The sequence below is a fragment of the Desmodus rotundus genome, chromosome 2 (assembly GCF_022682495.2).
Source record: "Desmodus rotundus isolate HL8 chromosome 2, HLdesRot8A.1, whole genome shotgun sequence".
Classification (NCBI taxonomy): Eukaryota; Metazoa; Chordata; class Mammalia; order Chiroptera; family Phyllostomidae; genus Desmodus; species Desmodus rotundus.
The window spans coordinates 166,788,546-166,810,917 of record NC_071388.1 but is presented as its reverse complement, the minus strand read 5'-3'; the positions used below and the strand labels follow the sequence as shown (position 1 = coordinate 166,810,917).

Here is a 22,372-nt window from a genome sequence, read left to right as displayed (position 1 = left end):
CCCCGCCAGCCCACCCCGTACCCCTCAGTCAATCCCCACACCGTTGTCCATGTCCATGGGCCATGCATATCTAACACTCATCTACTGATGGGCACCAAGGCTGTTTCCAAATATTGGCTACTGTACAATAAATAACGCTGCTGTAAATATAGGGGTGCGTATATTCTTTTGGATTAGTGTTTTGGCATCCTTGGGATATACTCCCAGAAGTGGAATTGCTGCGTCAAAAGGCAGTTCCCATTTTAATTTTTTCAGGAAACTCCACACTGTTTTCCACAGTGGCTGCCCCAGTCTGCATTCCCACCACCAGTGCACTAGGGTTCCCTTTTCTCCACATCCTCACCAGGACTTCTTGTTTGTTGATTGATGGCAGCCATTTTGGCAGGTGTGAAGTGATACTCATTTGGTTTTAATTTGCATCTCTCTGATGGCTAGTGATGTTGAGCATTTTTTCATGTGTCTATGGGCCCTCTGTTTGTCCTCCTTGGAGAAGTGTCTGTTTGGGTCCTTTGCCTATTTTTTAATTGGATTGTTTGTCTTCCTGGTTTTGAGTTGTATGAGATCTTTATGTATTTTGGAAATTAAACCTTTATCTGGTGTATCACTGGCAAATGTGTTCTCCCATACATTGGGTCCCCTTTTTATTTTAAGATGGTTCCTTTAGCCATGTAGAAGCTTTCGAATGTGATGTAGTACCATTTGTTTATTTTTCCTTTATTTCCCTAGCCCTAGAAGATATATTGACAAAAATATTGCTACATGAGATATCTGAATTTTACTGCCTATGTTTTTTCCTCTAGGATTTTTCAGGTATCATGACTTATATTTAAGTCTTTTACCCATTTTGTTTATTCTGATGTAAGTTGGTGGTCTAGTTTCATTTTTTTTTGCAAGTACTAATCCAGTTCTTCCTATACCATTTATTGAAGAGATTGCCTAGTCCACTGTATGTTCTTGCCTCCTTTGTCAAATATTAATTAACCATAAAGGCATGGGTTTATTTCTGGGCTCTCTGTTCTGTTCCATTGATCTATGTGTCTGTTACTATGCCAGCACCAGGCTGCTTTAATTATAGTGGCCTTGTAGTAGAGTTTGATAGCAGGTATTGAGATGTTCCAACTTTGTTCTTCTCAAGATTGCTGAGGCTACTTGAGCGGGGGTGAGGGCGGTGTTTTTGGTTCCATATAAATTTTGCGGATGTTTGTTCTAGATCTGTGAAATATGCCATTATTATTTTAATAGGAATTGCATTGGGTAGTATGGACATTTTAAAATTATTTTGAGTAAACTATACAGATAATACATGTCTATAATTCCCATTTTGATTTTCAAAATATGGGTCAAAAGTTTAAATGCTCTGACACCATCTGAGTAGCAGATTGTTACAATTTAATTAATTAGTCTTTTAAAATGTCCTTTCACCAATAATTAATACTATAACAGTTTTATGTTAAGCAGTCCACTTTTACTTTACATAGGAAGAATTTTACATATCACTTTATTAAGTAACAACTACAGTTGGTATAGAAAGATTTAGGAACATGCAAAATCACTCTGGGTAAGCTTTGTGTGTCTCAGTGGGCAGTGTGCAGGGGCATCCTGAGTAGCCCACTAGATGTACGCCTTCTGTAGGCACAGCTGACTGGGCTTCACAGGAAAATGGAGAATATTGGTCAAGGAAATCAGTTAAGAAGGCTTTATAGTAGTTTCTGTGCTGATTTGACACCCTGCCCCAGTTTTTCTAGGTTACACAGCTGTGCGATGAATGTGTATATGTTTGTCGGCCCTCGTTAGATTTATATTTGGTATTATGAACCATACTCACTTGTGTATATGTGGAAAATAACAGGATGAGAGGTTGATAAAATAATCAATTACATACATTTTATTCTTTATAGATTGCACCCAAGACTTATCAATCTTTATGGAGAAAGCATGGAAGAAATGAATGATGCCAAAGTAACATGTAATTGTTTATAACAGAAATGTATGAACTAGAATTTTAATATGAAGGGATATGGTCATGTTTTAAACAGATTATCCTAAGAGGGGAAAGAAAATCTATTTATTTTTTAAAGAAATTAAATTTGCTATTTTTGATGTTACTAAAAACCCTTTTTTTTAAAGTTGGTATGGTACCAATTTTGTGAATATTCTCTGAAAGTTGACAATTCAATTGATTTCTCTTAAAGTGGTAGGGTTTTAAAATTCATAATACAGGTAATATTAAAGTTAAAAAAATTAAACTATGCAAAATATCTAACTGGGCAGAATGTGGCCCAATAGGGAGCTGTGCTGTTTCTCGTGCTCCCGAAAGTAATGTCTTCGGGCAGTGGCGGTCAACACACGGTTTTCAGTGGTTGCCGTAAAACCTGAAATGCCGTCATTCCTGAATAGAAGGGAACCAAATTTAAATCCCCTCAGGTATTATACTTGAGAATGAAATTCTAAATTTGGGTTTGATTTTCTGCCAATGAGTCTAGACATCCTCCTGAACTACTTGGCTTTTTATAATGGAAAAAACAATAGATTCTGATAAAAAATGTCTACTTTAAAATATTCCACAAATGTAATTCATTTTATGGCAACACAGACTTCAGGAGGTTTCATGTCTGTAGAGACGACTGGGCTTCCCCGTCCACTGCCTTTACAAGTCTCTGCCACTCACAGACTTGTGGCTTGCGATGGGTACTTTATAGGGATTAGGCAGTCTGAGGAAGACAGCTGCTGGCAGGGACTTCCTATAAAGAAATATTTCTCATAATAGTAAAGACTGACCACTAATTTATCTATTTGATCACATCCTGTAACAGATTTTCAAAATTTGGTCACAAACTTTGTGTACACATAATTGTAGGAAGCTTCGGCCCAGTTCAGATGAAATTACATTCCACAATCGGCATCTAGTTCATATGCAAGAATAAATATTACAGAAAGATATTTGCAAATGTAAAGGACTTTAAAGAGAAATCACTTAACATATTTCATTTATCACTAAAACACATATCATGGAAATTTTGATGTTACTTTTATAGTCACTGGATACAAGCTAAATCTGTGTTGTTAAGTTTCTGGATTTTGTTTCCCCAATTCCGTGCAGGAGAGAATGCTCTTATACAACTGAGGAAAACACATGTAATGTTTACTTACACTGAATAGAGGGTAACATCAGTTAGTATTTTAGAGAGCATTTGTATGAAATATTTCCCCTTACTTCTTGTTTCTTCAGAGCTTTGATTTTAAAAAAATACGTGTGAGGTATAGTTTTCATATTTTACATATATCCATGTATTTATACTTCAAATATCATCTAAAGTGCAACCGTCACCATCTCTTTCAGAATATAAATTAGAATTCTTAAGTATTGCTATTTTTATAAACAAAAAATTTGACTAATGATGGATTTTTAAACTTTACTCCGGGTGCCCTTGGAAAAATTGTCACAGGAGGACGCATGAATTTGTGCCTGTATAAACATCCAGTCTTTTAAAAAGCTAGGTATATACAGAAAGAAGAAAGAAATCCATAGCTGTATAAACAATTATCCAAAAGTCACCCAATGCAGCTCAAACCAGTGTATAAAATTCAGTCTGAAGTTGGCCCTTCAGGCCCATAACAGTCGGAGCGCTGAATGGCTGTGGATCAAAGCTCATAGGAAATGTATAACAAACAATGGTCTTAAAGGTGAAATATGCTTTAAAATGACAACGGTTCTCTTATTCATTAGGAAATTTGGAAACAGCTCTCTGAAAAATTCTGCTATTTTTAAAGAACATATTTCAAACGAGTCCCAAAGTTCTAGTAGAGATGAATTATTACCTATTCCTTTAAAGGAATATTTCAAGTCCAAGACTTCTTCAGTCGAGTTTATGTCCTCAGTATGATTTAATTCAGATGTACTTTCATGTCCAGATATCTTCAAAGGATTATTTATCTTGAATAAATTGAATGTTTTAGTGTTTTTGCTATCCATTTAAGAGCTGATAAGAGTATCTTTGGATGTACTGAATATCTCCTTTGCAGTTTTTTGTCTAAAAGAATGATCATTTCTTGGCTTTTTCATTTGCCTTAAGACATAGAATGTCACAAGGTTATGAATAAAAGAAGTGCATGAAAGAACGCAAAGTTCATGGTTTCTTGTAAACAATGTCTTAAATGTCTTTATTATACCTGAGTCTTATTCTCCAATTTGAAAGAAGTCTTTAATCATCATCATCATCATCATCGGCATCATTGCTTTTACTGTTAATGTAATTCCAGCTGTGTCTTCTGTTTTCTTCTTGTAGGATGGATTTGTACTCTCTTTTAAAGAAGCCAGCCTGAAAAAAACATTGCATAATCACTAGTTTGTAGTCATTACACTTATACAAAGTATCTAAACAGTCAATGCCAGTAAGTTCTTACTTGACATTGCCGATTATTTCACTTAAAATCATAGCATCTATGTATTTAAAAACCAGGTTTATCATAGGCTAATTGATATAAGAGTTAAGTTCCTAACATTAGGGCAAAATACAGTTGAATGAAATGACATCATTTTAGGACCTGCTGTATTTCTAAAACTGTGTCCCATGTAGTCAGTAAAACTTGTTTGGAAAATCCTGGGCTCAAGAGTGTTTTATTTTTTAATTTTTTTTTATTACTGCAAGACTTAATGATACCCATGTAAACTCTCTAAAATTGACATTTGACATAACGGGCAGTGTTTCTCAACTCACTTTCAAAAAAGCATTTAACTTTAAAAAGGCATACTTTTCTAGAAGGGACTTTGGTACTGAAGTTAGGAGAAATGGGATGTGATCAGTACTGTGCATTCACTTGGGGCTGTAAATAAACTGGCTTTGAGGAAATCAAGGATGGCATTTTGAGTGGTTTAACATTAGTGATTATTAGAGAAAGGCTTACCTTCCACATAACATAAGAAATCAATAAAAGTAAAACAAGTCCAAGTAGCAAGCTAATTGAAATAGTCACTATAGTGAAATGACGTTTGGGTCTTTGATGATGTAATCCTTCCAACAGAACCTACATAAATTAACCAAAATAAAGGGTTACCAGTTTTAAAATTTTGCTCCTATTTCTTTTGAAGCTCCCCCCCCACCATCCCTAACAGTATTTAGAACAACCCATCCTGCTGTCTTGCTGGTTTGATGTAACCATGGAAAACAAGGGCAACTGTTTAGCAGAAACACTAGGCATAATGGACTTTTTCCTCCAATCATCCATCCTACCGCATTTACCTCCTAAAAAAGCTGCCTGTCTTTGCCTCCTTCCAGCTGTGGAAAATACCAACTCTGAGTATTTTAAACCCTTTATGATCTAGTCAAAACCTGCTTTCCTGACTAAATGCCCTAGCAATACTATTTCCCCTACAATCTTAGTGTTTCAGTTTGAAGAGGTTAGTCTTACATGTGCAACATTCTCATTCTTGTGTAGTTCAGTAACTTTTGGATTTGGCTCTGGAAAAGCTTTCGCTCTTACTTCAAACTTGAGTGCTGATGTCTCATCCTGTTTAATAAAAGAAACATCACTGTAGCCTAAGTCATAGTTTTGATTCATAAAGACATGTATTAACAGAACTATTTTCTCATGATCCTTACCTACTGTCTAGAAGTTTTCACAATTTATCTTCCTCAGTTTATTTCACCATTTATAATTAATTGCAGTGCAATTCGTCCTTTGGTTCTAAAGGCATGATCTTGGTATTAATTTATGTGGCACCATTTTGTTGAAATCCTTTTACTAAACATAGCTACTTTGCAGATAACTTGATTTAATTATTATTTGCTAGTTACCAGTGTATTTTCCCCTGGGTATTGAATTATTTATATCCCAATAAGACTTTTTTCACCCGATAAACCTTTCCTAAAATTCATTTTATTTGGGCTGCTTTTTCTTTCTTTCTAAGTAGTAGTGTCATCCAGTTGCTCAGATCAAATACCCGTAGTCTACTTAATATTGAAATGGAAAAGCCTGGTGCAATAGTTATAGCACTCAAATATAAAAGCAGTGATGAACTCAGAGCTTTACTATCTAATGCAAAGACTTGATAACCCAGAATCCTCAGAGCTTGGGAATCCGTGGACGGGCCCCACAGACGCTAAGGACTTTTGAGATTGTGTGCAGAAATTGAGCTTTTTAAAATATGTGCATTCATTGGGGTATATGAGAATATATTCTTGGGTTGGATTCTTAAAGAGGTCTATGGCCCTCAGAAATTAAAACTACTATGTACAGTTTTCTCAACGTCTTGGAGAGAATGCAGAGCAGTGGTTTCCAACAGGATGATTTCATCCCCTTGAGGACAGTCAGCAGTGTCTGGAGACATTTTTGACTCTGAGGACTCGGGAGGTGTTGGTACCAGCATCTAGTGCCGAGAGGTCAGCAAAGCTGCAAATAGCCTCCAATGCTCGGGACAGCCCCTGACAACAACGAATTATCTGGGCCAAAATGCCAGTGGTGTCTTCTGTTGAAAAACCTGTACCTCCAGAGTATGAGAAGGCAAACTGCAAAAGTCTGAGGAACTTGTTGACCCCAGGACTAGTTTTTAGCACCATTTAAACTAAAACAGGTATCTCTTATTTCACTGCCTGGTGCTCTTCCTCTTGACCACCGTGTGGTAATTTCAAATATTTCTTTTAGCAAAACAGAATAGCTGCCCTTTTCTTCGGCTCATTACGTGCCATGCACTAGTACAGGCAGACCTCGTACAGGAGGTGTTGTGGGTCTGATTCCAGACCCCATGCAATACAGCGAATATTGCAATAAAATGAGTCACATGAATTTTTTGGTTTCCGGGTACAAATAAAAATTACATTTACACTATACTGTAGTCTATTAAGTGTGCAATGTATTATGTCTAAAAACAATGTACAGACCTTAACTAAAAAATACTTCATTGCTAAAAAATGCTAAACATCATCTGCACCTATTGGAAAAATGGTGCTGCTGGACTTTGCTTGACAAAGTTGCCACAAACCCTCCATCCCTAAAAGAAGGAGAGTTTCTGCAAAGTGCAGTAAACTAGGGATGCCTGTACTGAGTGCCGTATAAAAAATCAAAATCATCTCATTTAATCTGCAACACTCCTACAAAAGAGCTACGACCACTAATTATCAGATAAGGAAGCTGAAGAACAGAACTCCAAATAAAACCATTTTTATCTTAAAGTACTTCTCATAAATATGTATAATATATTCCTTTCTAGGAAGAAGTCCAAGGTGTATTAAATTATTTTTTAAGTCAACCTTTCAAAGTTCATTTTCTTTAAAGTGTTTTTGTTAGTGTGTATTTGTGTTTTATTGTTGATACCTTTTGCTATTTCAATTTGATTTTATGAAATACTTTTCTTTTTAGCTGTATTAAATATTAGATTTTTAAGCATAATTTTAAATAGCTTGGAAAGAACTTCAAGGTTATACAAAATGTTAAGGTAGCCAATTTCTTTGATTTAGTCAAGATCCATAAGTAGTTGAACATGCTTTCCAAACTAAAACTCTTAATTATTCTATTAAGTCTATCTGAATTCATAGTCTATTTTACAGTCTCAATTAGCTGTTTAATTACTAAAACCATGCCATGGAGACAATGCATTCAGCTAAAGCGATAAGGGGAAACCATTTTAAAGTTTCACTCTAAACTTCATGTTTATTAATACCCTTTTAATCTGTTGAAGGCCTCCTTACATACCATCCTCTTTACATGGTTTGCCACGGCCATGGGAACCTGCGCAAAGTTGCCGCCGTGTATCCGACTCACCATTTCTGAGAGAGACGGCCGGCCTTCCAGCTGAATGTGCACACTGGCTTCTTTTCCACTTTCCATTTTCCCAAAATTGCAGAGGAAATTTAAACAATGTGGATCATGTTCCATGCAGAACTTGAAAAGAATACAAAAAAGCTACATTAAAATTTCAACATTTTAAAAAATGATGGCTAAAATATTTTACATGGAGAAAAAGTCTGTTCTTTTTAGTGGCATTTATAAAAATCACCTTGCTATAAACATGGAATTAAAGTTCTGCTTTTGTTAGTGGCATTTAAAAATTCTTTACATAGAAATGGTTTTATAAATCACAACAAAAACGAATTTGAACTAGAGCATGTGTTTTCATTATTTTTGTGAACTTAACCTTCTGGGATACACTTAAAAGAAAGACTCTTAATCAGAATCTTGCTAAGTTAGAGGTTCTATGTTCATTGTAAAACCTGGGTAGTTTGAAGGGTAACATTGCTTTCTCAGTTTTTTTAAATTTTATTCTCATAAATTCACTAAAAGAGTGAAAATTAATCTCATTTCACAAAGCCTGCTCAGTTGAAGAGAGTCTGGAAGAATGGCTGGCAAAAAAATGGGCATTTGTTAGATAAATAATGAAAATATATACATTTAACCCTCGGTCTATACCAATTTCTAATCATGTCTCTTCCTCATGTGCAAGAATAGGCTCTGAACTTGTTTCTCTCCCACACTTAACCTGACAGCTCAAACCCACTGATGCTTGGTTTTAAGTGTTTCAGTTCTGTATATTGAATATCAAAAACTACCAGGAAAAAACAAAACTTACCAATAACCTCTTATCAGTCTTTGACAAGAATGTAAATATATCTGTTAGGGTCCTCATTGCACCTTTTTCCTGATCTGATGTACACTTTCTTTCATAATTTTCAAACTGGCATTCCCCTGTAGTAGTCTATAAAAGACAGCAAGAAAAATATTGTAACTCAACATTGGCAAGAATAGCAAAAGCTACATGGTTTTAAAACTTCCAATTGCTTGCTTACCTTTCCAAAAATATATCAACTTACTTCTGAAAGTGCAAAAATATTTTCAACAGATTTATTTGGGAGAGAGAAAATCTCTACAGCAAAAACACTAACAAGAACCCAGCAAAATTTTAGAGGGTTGGCTATAGGTCCTAAGCTAATCAAATGACCTTTACCTTATGGAAATTAGGGCAATGTGAAAAGTGAACATTTGAACACTAGCATGGAATTCAACATTTCCTGGGCTTTAGACACAAAACAATGTATTTATAACATCATGTCCTATCATCTAAATTTGGAATTCAAGTAAGATTTTTAAGAATTAGATCTCAAACCCACTTAGTAGGTTTATTTTATTAATTGCTTGTCTGGAAACTGAGAGAGTAAAAGCAATATTTATTCTTAAGTAGTGACTTGAATATTCTTTCTTTGAAAAAGGCTGAAATATTATTTTTCCCCAATAGCAGTCTCAGGTTGTACAGAGATTTCCACCAATTCAATTACTTCCAGAGGTCCATATCACAAAGAAAATGCACTTTAGGCAGTAGAGCATAATTCTGTTATTGTAAAGTCAAGTGCAGAGGCCCCACGGTAACCCCACAGTTCTGAAGCACTGTACCAAGCTCAAAGTGTGCCCAGCGCACGCAGAGTGAATTCATAGCTTAGAGTAAGTGTGACTGACCTAACCCACAGAAATCTCCATTTTTCCAGTATTACAATAAAGAAAGGAACACATTTTTTACCTGGACATCCAAAATGTTGAACAACTTATCGATTTGGGGGGTAAAAGAATTTGGTACCATTATTTCCATACTAACGTTTGGAGCCACACTATGGCCACTGTTGACAACCTGATAAGGAAAAAAATATAAACAACTTTTAAATGTTTTCATAAATGTGAGTACAGATACAGATGAGCTTTTAGGTGGACCTGTTCGTTTCATGCCACATTTATGGTGCTGGAGGGTTGTCACTGGCAGCTACCCAGCGAAGGGAGACAGAATATTTACAGTGAGAACTTAAAAAAGTTTGCTAATAATTACAACCTTCAGTCCTTATTCCCAGCTCTCTCCCTTTTATATTAATGAGACCAGAATGTCCAGGCAGGTGTTTCATTGTAGAAATAGTCTAAAGAAAGAGACAGCAACGTATTTGTATGGCGCATCATGTATCTATAAAGGCCATGATCAGTCGGTCCTTATCCTTATAACTATCCCATGAAGTGAGGTGACGCTTAATTATTTGCCAGCTCAAGAAAATGCTGAGGCGTTAGTCAATATGCCCAAGATGAACGTTAAAAAGTGACGAGAACTGGGACGAAAACCCAGGTCTCCTCATTCTAAACCCTATGATGTTTTCACAAAATCACTCTGTGCAGAGGGGATATCAGCAGTGAGTGAATGAAATGTATCTTAACTCAGGGTAATTATAATGTTGATACACTCAGAAAATCAGAAAGGTTCAGTTTATTGGGTTTTAGAAAAAATACAACAGATTTTTAAAAATAATGCAAAAGGGAATGATATGCCATTATTACTGATAAATTTGGGGATTGCAGAACCCCATAAAAGGAAAGTGAGCCAAAATATTGCCTCCTGAGAGGTTCACTATAAAACCAATACAATAAATAAGAAAAGTGATGTGCCACAACCCCTGAATGAAACAGCACGACTCACAGACTTACAATGACCTTTTGAACGCATAAGGTGAAGAAGAAGAAAGGGTGACCCTGGCTCTGGGACAGGTGGTGGTTGCTAGGCCATGCACGCACAGGGCATTGCAAAGGCAGTGTCCACAACGGGTAACCAGCAGTGCCCAGACCTTCAGACAAGGTCTTCCTGAGGCCTGCAACCCAAACAGTCATTCTACCCGACAACATTTTCCCTGCTCGTTCGCCTAGTCACATCCAGACCTCCAAGAACACAAGTGTACATACTTGAACAGACTCACCAAAGCTACAGACTGAAAGTATGTCCAGTCCCAGTCACGCCACTGTAATTTAGAAAATACTTAACTACTAGTTACGAATTAATAAAGAAACCTTCTAGAGTCCAGCCGGGTTCGGACAGGACCATGTCACGAACAACTTTTCTTACGTGGAAGGTGAAGTTCACTTTCTCTGCCATGCACGTTTCGGGCTCAGAGTCCTCCTTTGATCCGTACACAAATGAGGTCGGGTTTACAAGCCTGACAGAAACGAAGTCAAATTTAAGTCAGTCCTTTTCTCAGCACTACAATCTCATTCATTTATTTACAAAGTGCATTTTGGGCACGTACCAGGTGCCAGGTTGTGCTAGGTGCAAGGATGCTGGTAATCTTAAGACACGTCGCCCCCCCCCCCAAGATTTGTATGGCCTGCTTGAACTTGGCTGACTAACTGTCCTTTTTGATGAGATGGTATAAGCAGTCTTTCTCTACAGTCTAGATTATAGCGTATCTCTTAAGTACCTCTTAAATACGCTGTAATTCAGACTGTAGGTGCCCCCCAAGCACAATCGAATCCTTTGGGTTTCTGGTAAGATAATTTTAGTGAAAATGGAATGAAATTAGAAAACCATGTACTCTGACTTGGGTATCAATATCTCTTCCCACCAATATCCTTTGTTTGCCTTCCCAACACTACCTGGTTCATTCTGCTGAGTTATGTAACTCTGGCAAATATGAAATCAATTCTTAGCTTTTTCTAGGACTCCAATATCCCCCTCTACACTTCTATCTACCTTACTTATTTTTGAGTTGTTTCTTCCCATCCGCCAATTCCTGCTGCTATTGCCATGACCCCCAGATCTGGGGAACAATTCAAATACCAGTAAGTATGGTAAAGTTTTTGTTCAAGTACAGAGTTGTTACTCTTTCACCTGGGATCATACATATGTATGGCCAGTAGTGAACTTCAAGAAATACTTCTCTGGGGAAACCCGGACTTCACCAGCTGCTCATATTTGGCAGCTGATATGAGGTAACACAAATTAGGTAACCCATTACATTAGAAATATTCAAATGTGGATTAGGCAGCTTAATCATTGTAGGTCAGTCCTTGCTCAAAATAATAAGATGTGGATAATGAAAAAAAGGGAGGATAATCATTATAGGAAAATCAAGGAGGACACATTTAAAACCAGAAAACATGCAATTAGTTTTCTTTGCTTCCCACTGACTTTTTATTAGGTCCTCATCACTCTTGAATGGCTGCCTTTATCCCTGGCTTGTTAATTCTCACAAATTTGATACTCAATGCCACTAGCTTCAGACACTGATATTTTATTTTTATATAATTATATGCCATCTTTATGGGTGGTTAAAAATGATTGGGGATGGTTTATACTTAGAGATACAAGAAGAGCTCATTTGCCTATTCTGTATTTATCTTCGATTGCTTTAAAAATGTGTTTTTCAACAAAGATCAATAGCCCAAATAATTTCCAATAAAATCATTAAAGGTTTTCTTAATACTTTTTTCATTCCTTCTCCATAAATGTGCTCCTTGAATTAGAGTCAGAACCTCCTAAACAATTACTAAATTATGAGAAATCAGCAAATACTGGCTCTCGGGCTGTGGGTGAGAAACTGTAAGTCACAGGTATAAAGAGCAGAAAACGGACGCCCTGCAGCCAACTCTTGCATAGCTGAGTCCTTTTGCCACATAGGTAGACACAGGTTCTAGAGTGCAGTGATTTGGTCAAGCTTATAATTCTTCAAACTTCACACTTGCCACGGCCACTGAGTATGATCAAGCAAATTGTGCACTGCCCCACTCCCAGGGTCCTGGCCTGCGCTGCGTTCGAATGGAAGGCTAGGCATGGCCCACTGGAGGATTATCAGGCTTTCCCATAAGACATCTCCTGCAGGTGGGCACTAGTTTGATGTGGTCTCTGTGACAATCATAGAATGGACTAGAATAATGAACAGCTGGGCAAGGGACCACAACGCTGACATCATTGTTAAGAGGAAGAAACAGTGCAGAATCTTAAAAACATTTGTTGAAAAAATATGTGTTTGACTAACAATGTACACAGCAATGGATTTATAATCAGCTCTCAACTTTAGAAGAGGCATCAATATCTACTTACCCGTGAGCATTTAGCATGACGTCATACCTCAGAGGCACTGCCAAAGTCACTTTGTTACCTTTCTGATGGCCCATTTGCCCTTCATTTTCACTATAGAAGCAAAGGGAAAACACCCTGTTAGAGCCCATCGGGCACAAAAGTCATCTTTAGAGAGAACTAATTATCTACCACATATACCTAATAAACTCAAGAGGCTGGTTCGAATAATGCTTTTCGGGGAGTGGGGATAAAAGTGGCTATGATACTAAGAAATTTCTATGACAGGGTTGGCAGAAATTTACTCTTGTTATTTACACTGTTATTTTCCTCTATGCTGGTTAAAGGCTTTTTTTCATTAGATCACGTAAGAGAAGCTTTCTTCTGAAGACAATGGAACACAACTCCATGGTTCCCCCAAGGTCCCCTCCAAAATGTCAGGGGTCTACTTCCCCTAGGACATGATTTTTTCCACAGTGAAATGTACCAGGTGGCATGCACTGTGATGTTGAGGTCCTCTTCTGCTCTGCTGAGGGAGCTCGCATCCAGGAGAAAGCTAACATTTACCTGTAAACCACAGAGAAGGAAAGCTCATTTAAAAAAATAATCTAAAATGAATTTTTTTATCATCCAAATTTTAATTTTTTAATAGTTTATACCCTGAGGAATGCAGATTTGAAACTATGTTCTGGAACATAAGCTACCCCGCACTTGGGCAGCGAGCTACAGGGAAGCCGTTGGGTTTGTGGCAATTCTAAAGCACCAGCATTTCCACAAGTGACATTCAGAGAAAAAGCCTCCTCTGAATGTAACGGGCAGGTCCAGACTGACAAAATTAGAGATGCTTTAACAACTTGAGTGAGGCCTCTTGCCAGAAACACGTTTTTGTGCAGCAGAGGTAACATGCCTGGCAGATAGGGCCACCTGGGGTGGGGTGGTTGGGGTGAGGAGAGTGTTGGAGAAGGTGAGAGAAGAATTCTGATTGACACATTCACATGCCTATCTTGACATAAATATGTGCCCCCCCCCTTTTACAGTGAACATTGCCAAGAATGATAAATACAATCTCAAAGATCTCAAGCCCAGTTGGTTTGGGTTGTACGACTTAGCTATTTACTCTAAGCAAAAAATAATAATAATGAATTATGTATTTGTGTGCAGAGTAAACAAAGGAAAAATAGAAAAATTTTATATTCGTGCTAGTAAACAAACATTATAAATGCTAAATGCTCACCCTAGAGAGACGATCTACATATATGTAACCAACGCTGCAGTCCAGTTTCACCGCGCCAGAGCCGTCTGTTACTTCACAGTGTATTTGCTGCTCTTCCTAAAACATTTTAAAAATAAACAAGCAAAAAGGTTTAGGTAGGAAAGGAAACAAGAAATTTGTAACCCATATTTAAGGGAAAAAACAAAACAAAACATCATCCCCGAAGAATTTACTTTCCTAGACAACTATTTTTGGAGTAAATAGAAATATAAATGAATGATATAAATATGTATATAAGCATATAGGCATGTTCTAATATTCATGTAAATTCTCCACAGAATAATTTCTGGGCTTGCGCCTTTCGTCCCTGTTTGTGTAACCCCCATTTAATTCAAGGCCTGGCTCCTTGCAAAATCATGAGGCAAGGAATTCATAACATCTATGCCTCACATCTCTCTTCCGTGTGGGGCGTGAGAATGCGTTGAAGGTATGTAATTGCAGGAACTGGAATCACAATAGTATGCACATACATGTATTCAAATATTTCAGGGAAATAAACAGCTCTATGTGTATTTGTATAGAGACCTATTTCCTTGAATATTTGAGTTTTCCCTCTTACTATTTCAAATAGGCTTTAATCCTCACAGGGGTGTCCAACCCATGGCCTGCAGGCCGCATGAGGCCCAGGATGGCTATGAATGTGGCCCAACACAAAATCGTAAATTTACTTAAAACCTTTTTTTGCTCATCACTTTTCATTAGTGTTTGTGTATTTAATGTGTGGCCTAAGACAACTCTTCTTCCAGTGTGGCCCAGAGACACCCAAAGATTGGACACCCCTGCTCGAAAAAGGTAATACTAGATTTTTGTGAGAGGTCAAAGGCCCTTCATGTGAGGAAATGGTTTCCGGATGAGACCTCGGTAAATTTGCTAAGAAACAGAGGAGCATCAAAGGATAAAGCAGTTGAGGCTTTTGCCTTTGAAATGCAACCTTATCACTACCCCACTGGTGGGTTTAAGTGCTCATGACCGAGGCAGGGTGGTAAGAAAAGGTCTCAGGTGCCTCGGACCCTTCCAGGGAAGGAGAAACTTGCCTACCATCTGGTTGGCACCAGGATTTTGGGTATGTGGACTGCTGGTTCCAGCATGTTGGGGGTCCTTTGGGAGCAGGACTGGGTATATGAACTTCAAATGCAGAGTTCAGGGAGAACTGACATTGCTTGTGCAGGGGCCTGACCAAAAGGAGCAGCATCAAGCGCCAGAAAGATGTACCAGTGAGAAAAGCAATGGTGCCCAAGCAGCTCACACGAACAACTGGACAATTATTTCTCACAAGTGGGAAGCTGACTCTTTGATCTCGGTCAGATCCCTAGGAACTTGTCGTTTCAGTCAGGAGCATGGAAGGAGTCCTAAAATCACCAGAGGCCCAAGAGGTAAGCCTAGAGGAACCTCAGATATTTAGACCTCAAATTGATGAAGTGAACTATACCATTTACATTTTTAAAAAATTAAGTAAAACATTATGTAGCATCCTGCTGTGTGGTTTTCAGTACTTACCAGATCTAGAATCTTAACGAAGTAAAGACCAGCGGGCAGCTCGACATGCAGGGTTGTTTCATACGCGTCGTCTCCAGCATTAAACAGGGACACGTTCAGCGTTAGCGTCTTCATACTTCCAACAGCGAGGTAGGTTTTATTCTCATGTGGCCTAAAATTAAGTAATATTAGTTTTTGTTTGGGAAGTAAAAATCCTCTCTCTTCACTTATTTATCTCAAACATAAAAATATTAATTTGAAAAAAAACAACCAGAGGGAAAGGACCACACAAAAGCAGATGCGAATCTATTTTTAAAAGAGCTCCATTTCCCATATTTCAGATAAATTTGGTCAGCTATTAACCCGAGAAAAGGTTTTTAATTAGTTATAATTAAACTAGTTCACTTTCTGTTATACTTCTTTTCTGCCTCTTGCTTCTGTAATTTTAACATTTTCCTCATTATTTTGCAATATTTTTTATTTAAAATTTTTTTTTATTGTTCAAGTACAGTTGTCTCCATTTTCTCCCAACTCCCCCACCCCCAGCCATCCCCACTTCCCACCCTTGATCCTACCCCCTTTGGTTCTATATATGTGTCCTTTATACATGTTCCTGACAACCCTTCCCCCTTTCTTTCTTTTTCTTTATTTTTGAATAGACATTGAACTACCTGCTGCCCAAACCATAGGGGGACAACGGGGGGAACTGGAAGACAAGGAGAATGGAGAGTATGTCCACCAAATAGATGTTTTGATGGAAGTGAGTGTGGCTATCCCCAGCAAGTGAATCCAACTAAAATCTGTTAGTGTAGAATCCATTTCTTAGGACAGGCTGGTCACCTCTATCCATAACGAGACCAAATTAACAGATTGAAGAAATGCTTCACGTGCTGTGAACTGGAAAGAGAAGACTGCTGCAAATCTAGACTAATGTGTAATACCAAGTTCCGGCTCTGGCCCCAGTTCTCCTGGGTGGGGGCCTTACTTAACATGTTTAAGCCTCAGTCACCTCATCTGTAGTAATAACTACTATTCAGTGAAGATTTGGGTCATGCCATTCCATGGAATCCTCAGAACACATTTATATATGAGGAACCTGAGGCTTAAAAAACTTATTCAAGGTCCCTCACAGCTAGAATGTTCTGAAGTCTCAAAGCAAATGCAAACCTCTTCACCTCCACAGCCCATTCTCTCGATTAACGAGAGTTACAAGAGCTGAATGCTAAAGAAAACTTTTGTTACAGCATGATTCTATAAGCTTTCCTCAAAGACAGGTGGTTCATAGACATCCAAGAATTTAGAAAAAGTAGGTCAAGCAGTGACGGATGTGACCCAAAGCAAAATAGGAGATGCAAGGTAAACAAAACATGCACCTAGCACTTCAGGGGTTAGGACGTTTCTTTAATAATGTTTACACCGTACCATTCTAACCTACATCCATGTACAAGATTAGTGTTTGAATAAACTATTTCTGGAAATGCTAAACGCATAGTAGGCATTTCATAGATAATTGTGAAATAATTTAAGACAAAGGGTATTTAAGGACAGAATTTAAGAGCAAGTTTCAAAATTTGTTTAGTTTCAAAATGTTTTTAAGCCTCACTTGAAGACTCGTGAGTTACAAACTGAGTATAACTGACAAGTCCTGTACAATAACCCCGGTCCGGTGACCGTGACTCCCTGACACACAAAACGTTTTCTTTCCTTAAGCCCCACCCTTGTATAGCTTACACAGGAAAGCTTTTAAAAGTGTAAACAAACATTGTAAACACATGGGAAACGGTTAGGAAAGGAGGCTCTGGGAGCCCAGGGCAGGGTCATTTTGGCCGGAAACTAGCACAGGCAGGCATGTTGCCTTTTGCTTTTCTATTATTCTGCTGAGTTAGATTGACTGCATAAAGATTAAAGTTTTTTTTAATAATAAAGATATGATTTCATTGTTTTTTTTAAATGAAATATCAGGGGAAATCACTTTGTAAATTATGATTGTATAACCACTATGCTGTACACCTGAAGTGAATATAATGTAATACCGATGTCAACTGTAATTGAAAAATAAAATTTAAAAAATGGTCTGAAAATTTCACAATTGAACCTTAGTTAACTTGAATTACACCCTTGACTGATTTCTCAAGTCCTCCTTCTCCAATCCGGGTTCACACAATAAAACAGGTCCCTTTCCAGAAAGCAGACTTGATGCCATCACATGACTGCTGAATACACCCTCCTGTGCATTCGCAAGGGACTTCCAGCTCATCAGCGCGGCCCGGGAGGCCTTCAGCGGCTGGCCCCTGCCCAGCTTTCCACCTCCCAACTCACCTCTTTGCTTTAGCGTACTTCCCTACAGAGTCACCCAAACACACCGTGGTGCTTTGTATCTTATGTCAAGCTATCCTTCTCCTTTTCACATCTTCCCTCTTCATGTATCTGGCTAACTTGTCCAAATCTCAGGAGTTCCTCTACCTAATACTCACTGCCAACGCCCTTCACCTAGCAGCCCCCTAGCAGTGTGAGGTATAGCTTCTCTCTAACCAAGCACACTGGGCACCCCCGTCCTGCCCCGGTAATACAACATTTTCACATTGCATGGTGTTTCTTATCACTAGTTCTGGAGAAAAGATGTTGGGTCACGATTATCCTGTTTTCCCAGGCCCTACCAACACAGTTAGTGTTCAAAAATATATATGAGGTCTGTCTGGGAAAAGTCCAGCCATTGTCAATACAAGTAGATGTAATTCTGTTGGGACTGCCTATTAGCAGACCCTTATGGTTTTTTAACCCAGGATGAATTCCTTAAAATCTCTTAAATTTGGCTCATTTTAGCAACCAGCTTAAATTACACTAACAAACTTTATTTTAATAACAGTATAGCTATAAAGAACTATATTTAAATAACCAAAAATAAAGAAGTATGACAGAATTGTCATATAAAAAGCAAGCGTACCGCAGGGCAGGGGTTCAAATGCTGATTGATGCCTGAAGGCCCAGTTCTGACCTCTGCCTGGTTTTACACGTAAAGGTTTAATGCAATGCAGCCACGCTCCTTCACCTGTGGCTGCTTTCACATGCGGACACCAGAGAGTTGAGTAGCTGAGAGAGATGGCTGCCCCACAAAGCCTGAAATATTCACTGTCTGTTCCTTTATGGACAAAGGTTGCCAGCTTCTGCCATAGAGCAATCTGATGGATACGTTTCACTGGTTTCAAAATAAGCATACAAAATAATGTTACTCTACTTAAAATCTATTCTATATTATTCCGACAATAGAGGCTCACTTCAAACAGCTTAGGCTACAAAATTACAGAAAATGATTCTCCTGTCCTCATAATCCCTTGCTTGGTGCCTGAGACATCAAAGAGAAAGGAATGAAGAACATGTCCATATGTAGCCTCTCTAACGTCTGATCCCTGGGTCTGAGAAGTCGGATGTTTCAGGAAGGATATGTAATAACTAACAGGGCAGTCACTCAACCATGGCTATCCTTTCAGGGTGGAAAATTTTAATCCAGCTTTAGGGAATGGCTGTGATGTACTCATTCCCGTGTTGTAAAGCTCTGTGTCACATAAGTATGCACCTGCTTGGTGGCACCATGTGAAACGCAGAAAAGAAACGTGCAGGAACATAGCCGTCCTGTGTTCTCCCTACTGTTCCATAATCACGTTACAACGAAAGGAGCCTAGGAGGTTCTAAAAGTAAACTTCAGCTTGACATTAAAGCTTAATTAAGACTTGTAGAAGAGCTGCCTAGAAACAGACATTTATAAAATATTCTGGCATATAACCAAAGCATTAGTCACTGAACACCTTTGGGAAAGAAGTTGGCACTTAGACAAGCAACAGAAGGTGAAAGCATCGCATAAACAGCCAGGTTCCAAGACAACAGCAAATTAAAGGGAAACACAATGTTCACATTTCAGCAGCTAGGCTCCTGGTTTATTTTCCATTTTTAACCTACTGTGCCACATAATCATAATTACAATTCTCCTCTTTTAAAAAACACATACATCTTAATCTATCTTGATTCATTAACAGGGTGCCACCAGAAAGATACCCACTGGCTGGTTGTGGGAGACATAATAAAGGACCAGGTGCACATCTGGAAGTACGACAAGGCTGGACCAGAGCTTTCCCCAGGAATCGTAGTTCATTCTTCATTAAAGCATGCATAATGCAGACTTGAGATTTACAAAACAGCCTAGAGTCCACGCAACTTAAACAAGTCAAGGTACGGGGTACATACAGAATCATAACTTAATAAGGGAAAGAAGAAAAAAATAGAAAAATGATGTATTTTTGCACCACGGCTCTATGTCTTTCTTGAATGAATGATACTGTTTTATTTTGCAAGAAATGCTCCCCAAGTCTCAGTATAAGGAATGTACTTTGCCTTGATAATATGAATTAGTACTTCACAGCTGACTTTTTAAAAAGATGCCAGAATAAAATATAACGTAAGCTGATATGTACCTGTGTCAAGATACGTGAGTCACTTATTTGACAAAATGTAGCCTGCAGCAAGCGGTCTGCAAGCCCAGATCAATTATTTGTTTTTTTTCCACTACTGGCTTCAAGGGGGGAAAAATACCAGAAAATTCTTGTCTATTGGAATACATCAGTTATCTGACATAGAAGATTTTATTGAACAAAGGCAAACTCACTGAAGTCTAGAAGAGTATAGTAGAACACAGATTGGAAGGTTGGACTGGGAAATAGCATATTTTAGGGTACAAGGTCTATAATTCATCTTCCCCAATCTCTGTGTGATCAGTGAGGCACACAGGGTGGGCAAAAGTAGGTTTACAGTTGTGAGTACACAAAACACAGAGTTAATAGAGCTACTGTAATAATCATAACCGGCATGTCTTTAGCTACACGAACAACTAACTGTAAACCTACTTTTACCCAGCCCCTGTATCCCTACTACCTGCATTTTTAAAACGGACCATTTTGTTAGGCTAGCCCTTTTAAGGGCTGTCAGTATAATGGCCAATGCTGACAATTACTTGCTGTCTATGCAACAGAGGTTGCCCTTTTGAGCTGCTAACAGAACCACGGAATGAAGCTGTAGGCAGCATTTCCCTGATACTGCAGAAGACAAGGCCCCAGCTCAGGAAATGGACTCTAACTGATCTAATATGATCACAAAGACTGCATCCATTCTTCAGCCATGCTGTGTTTGGGGGTGAGTGTGTGATACGGGTCTGGTTAATTAGCATAAGAAGTCTGCTAGGTGTTGCCCTTCCTGGAGAGGCAGCCTCAGGAGGACACAGAATTTTGCTCTTGCCCCCTACCCTTTCTTTTTTTTTGGCTGGGAACCCTGGTGCTGCTGTGGCCGTCTAGTGACCATGAGGGAAAAGCCAAGAGAACTGGAAAGATTTTGGTAGGTGCTCACTAAACCTGCTACCACCTCCTACAGACTGCATAGTATGCTAAATAATTAAATCCCATTATTGTTTGAGCCACTATTAGTCAGGTATTCTGTTACTTGCAGTTAAAGGCATTCCTAACTGATGTGAAAGCAATTGTTCGGGAGAAGCCTACATCATCTCCTACCCTGGGAGCATCACAGAAGAACTAGATTTCAAACTACCTGTGTAATGACTAACACCTGCTCTTATATTTGCAATCTTGATAAAGTCATATTTATTTACCTTCATTTTGCAGTGTAAGTTCATTGGAATATGATTTATTCTCCTGAGAACATAGAAATTCAGAAGAAAACCTCAACTTAATGAAAACATGCGACAGAGCGCATCAGCACTGTTTAGCTTGCTTTCGGCAGTGCATTAAATTGCCGTCTTCAGAAACTCATGCTCTTAATTGAGGGAATGCATTTACCTAAAGCAGGTTTGTAGCTCTGGGCACATAAATACCATTAGCTCCAGTGGAGTTATGGGTGAGAGAATACTAGAACATATGGTCACAATTTGCCTATTATTACAGAGAAGAGAGCGGACACCTATGTGAGACAGGCATATATTTGTCTGACAGAGTATAATCTACTAAAAATGCAAAGCACTCTGTCAGAATCCTTCACTGTGGGCTGAAAAAATTGATTAGAAGAGTGCTCATTAGAGAATTCCTAAAATAAGCTACCATTTCCCAAGTAGAAATCACCTGTAACTTCCCAAACTGATGCAAGAGAGGTGGGGCTTACATTTTACACTGGCACTCCTGCTGCTTCGGACCTCAGGAAACTCAGGCCTGGGGCCGGTCATGGGCGGCAGCATTTGGGGATGTAAAGAGGCAGACTCTGGACAAATAACTAGTACACACACAGAAAGTGTTCAGGATTCATTGGCGACATTTCATTTTATGGCCAAACCAAAAAGGTTGTTTTTTTTTAACCATAATCTATAAATATCCCAACCATAATTTATCAAAATAACAACTTTTATCAGGGCTTCATGTGTAGGTTTTGTGCTCTGCCCTCGGCCTGCATTATCACATTTTACCTTTAAAACATCTTTTATAAAGTAGGTACTATTTTACCTCCTTATCAATGACAAAGGGGTTTACAGGAGTTAAAAGGTTTCTCTAAAAAGGTCATGCAGATAGTAAAGGGCAGATACAAAACCTGAACCAGGTTAGTTTCACTTCAAGTCTGAAACTCTTAACCACTACCACATTTGTTCTCAGATTTCAGTGCAATAAGAAACCCTGGGAGACCTGTTAATAATAAACACTTCTGGCCTGGTCCCCACAGCTTCCAGTTTGGATAGTCTGGAGCCTAGGAACCTGCATTTCTATCAAGCATTCCAGGTGATTCTCATGAAACTGACTCAGAGGCCACACGCTGAGAAACCCTGCCTTACC

The 22,372-nt window shown here is 38.5% G+C and overlaps 2 protein-coding genes across 4 annotated transcripts in view; one reads left to right on the top strand and one right to left on the bottom strand.

The window, feature by feature from the left end:
- Nucleotides 1-4,313, top strand: part of CERKL (CERK like autophagy regulator) — a 96,086-nt gene extending 91,773 nt beyond the window's left edge. For all 3 annotated transcript variants that reach the window (XM_053918824.2, XM_053918823.2, XM_053918822.2), the window contains one exon: nt 1,899-4,313. In XM_053918824.2, the coding sequence (XP_053774799.1) occupies nt 1,899-1,980 (82 nt within the window). In that variant the 3' untranslated portion in view covers nt 1,981-4,313. The remainder of the gene's footprint in view (nt 1-1,898) is intronic.
- ITGA4 (integrin subunit alpha 4) overlaps nt 4,039-22,372 on the bottom strand; it is a 78,433-nt gene continuing 60,099 nt past the window's right edge. The window contains exons 18-28 of the mRNA XM_024561577.4: nt 15,579-15,729; nt 14,043-14,138; nt 13,296-13,375; nt 12,833-12,922; nt 10,859-10,949; nt 9,506-9,613; nt 8,564-8,689; nt 7,759-7,878; nt 5,410-5,508; nt 4,906-5,025; nt 4,039-4,319 (exon numbers count right to left, since the gene is read on the bottom strand). Coding sequence (XP_024417345.2) covers nt 4,203-4,319; nt 4,906-5,025; nt 5,410-5,508; nt 7,759-7,878; nt 8,564-8,689; nt 9,506-9,613; nt 10,859-10,949; nt 12,833-12,922; nt 13,296-13,375; nt 14,043-14,138; nt 15,579-15,729 — 1,198 coding nt within the window. The 3' untranslated portion in view covers nt 4,039-4,202. The remainder of the gene's footprint in view (nt 4,320-4,905; nt 5,026-5,409; nt 5,509-7,758; nt 7,879-8,563; nt 8,690-9,505; nt 9,614-10,858; nt 10,950-12,832; nt 12,923-13,295; nt 13,376-14,042; nt 14,139-15,578; nt 15,730-22,372) is intronic.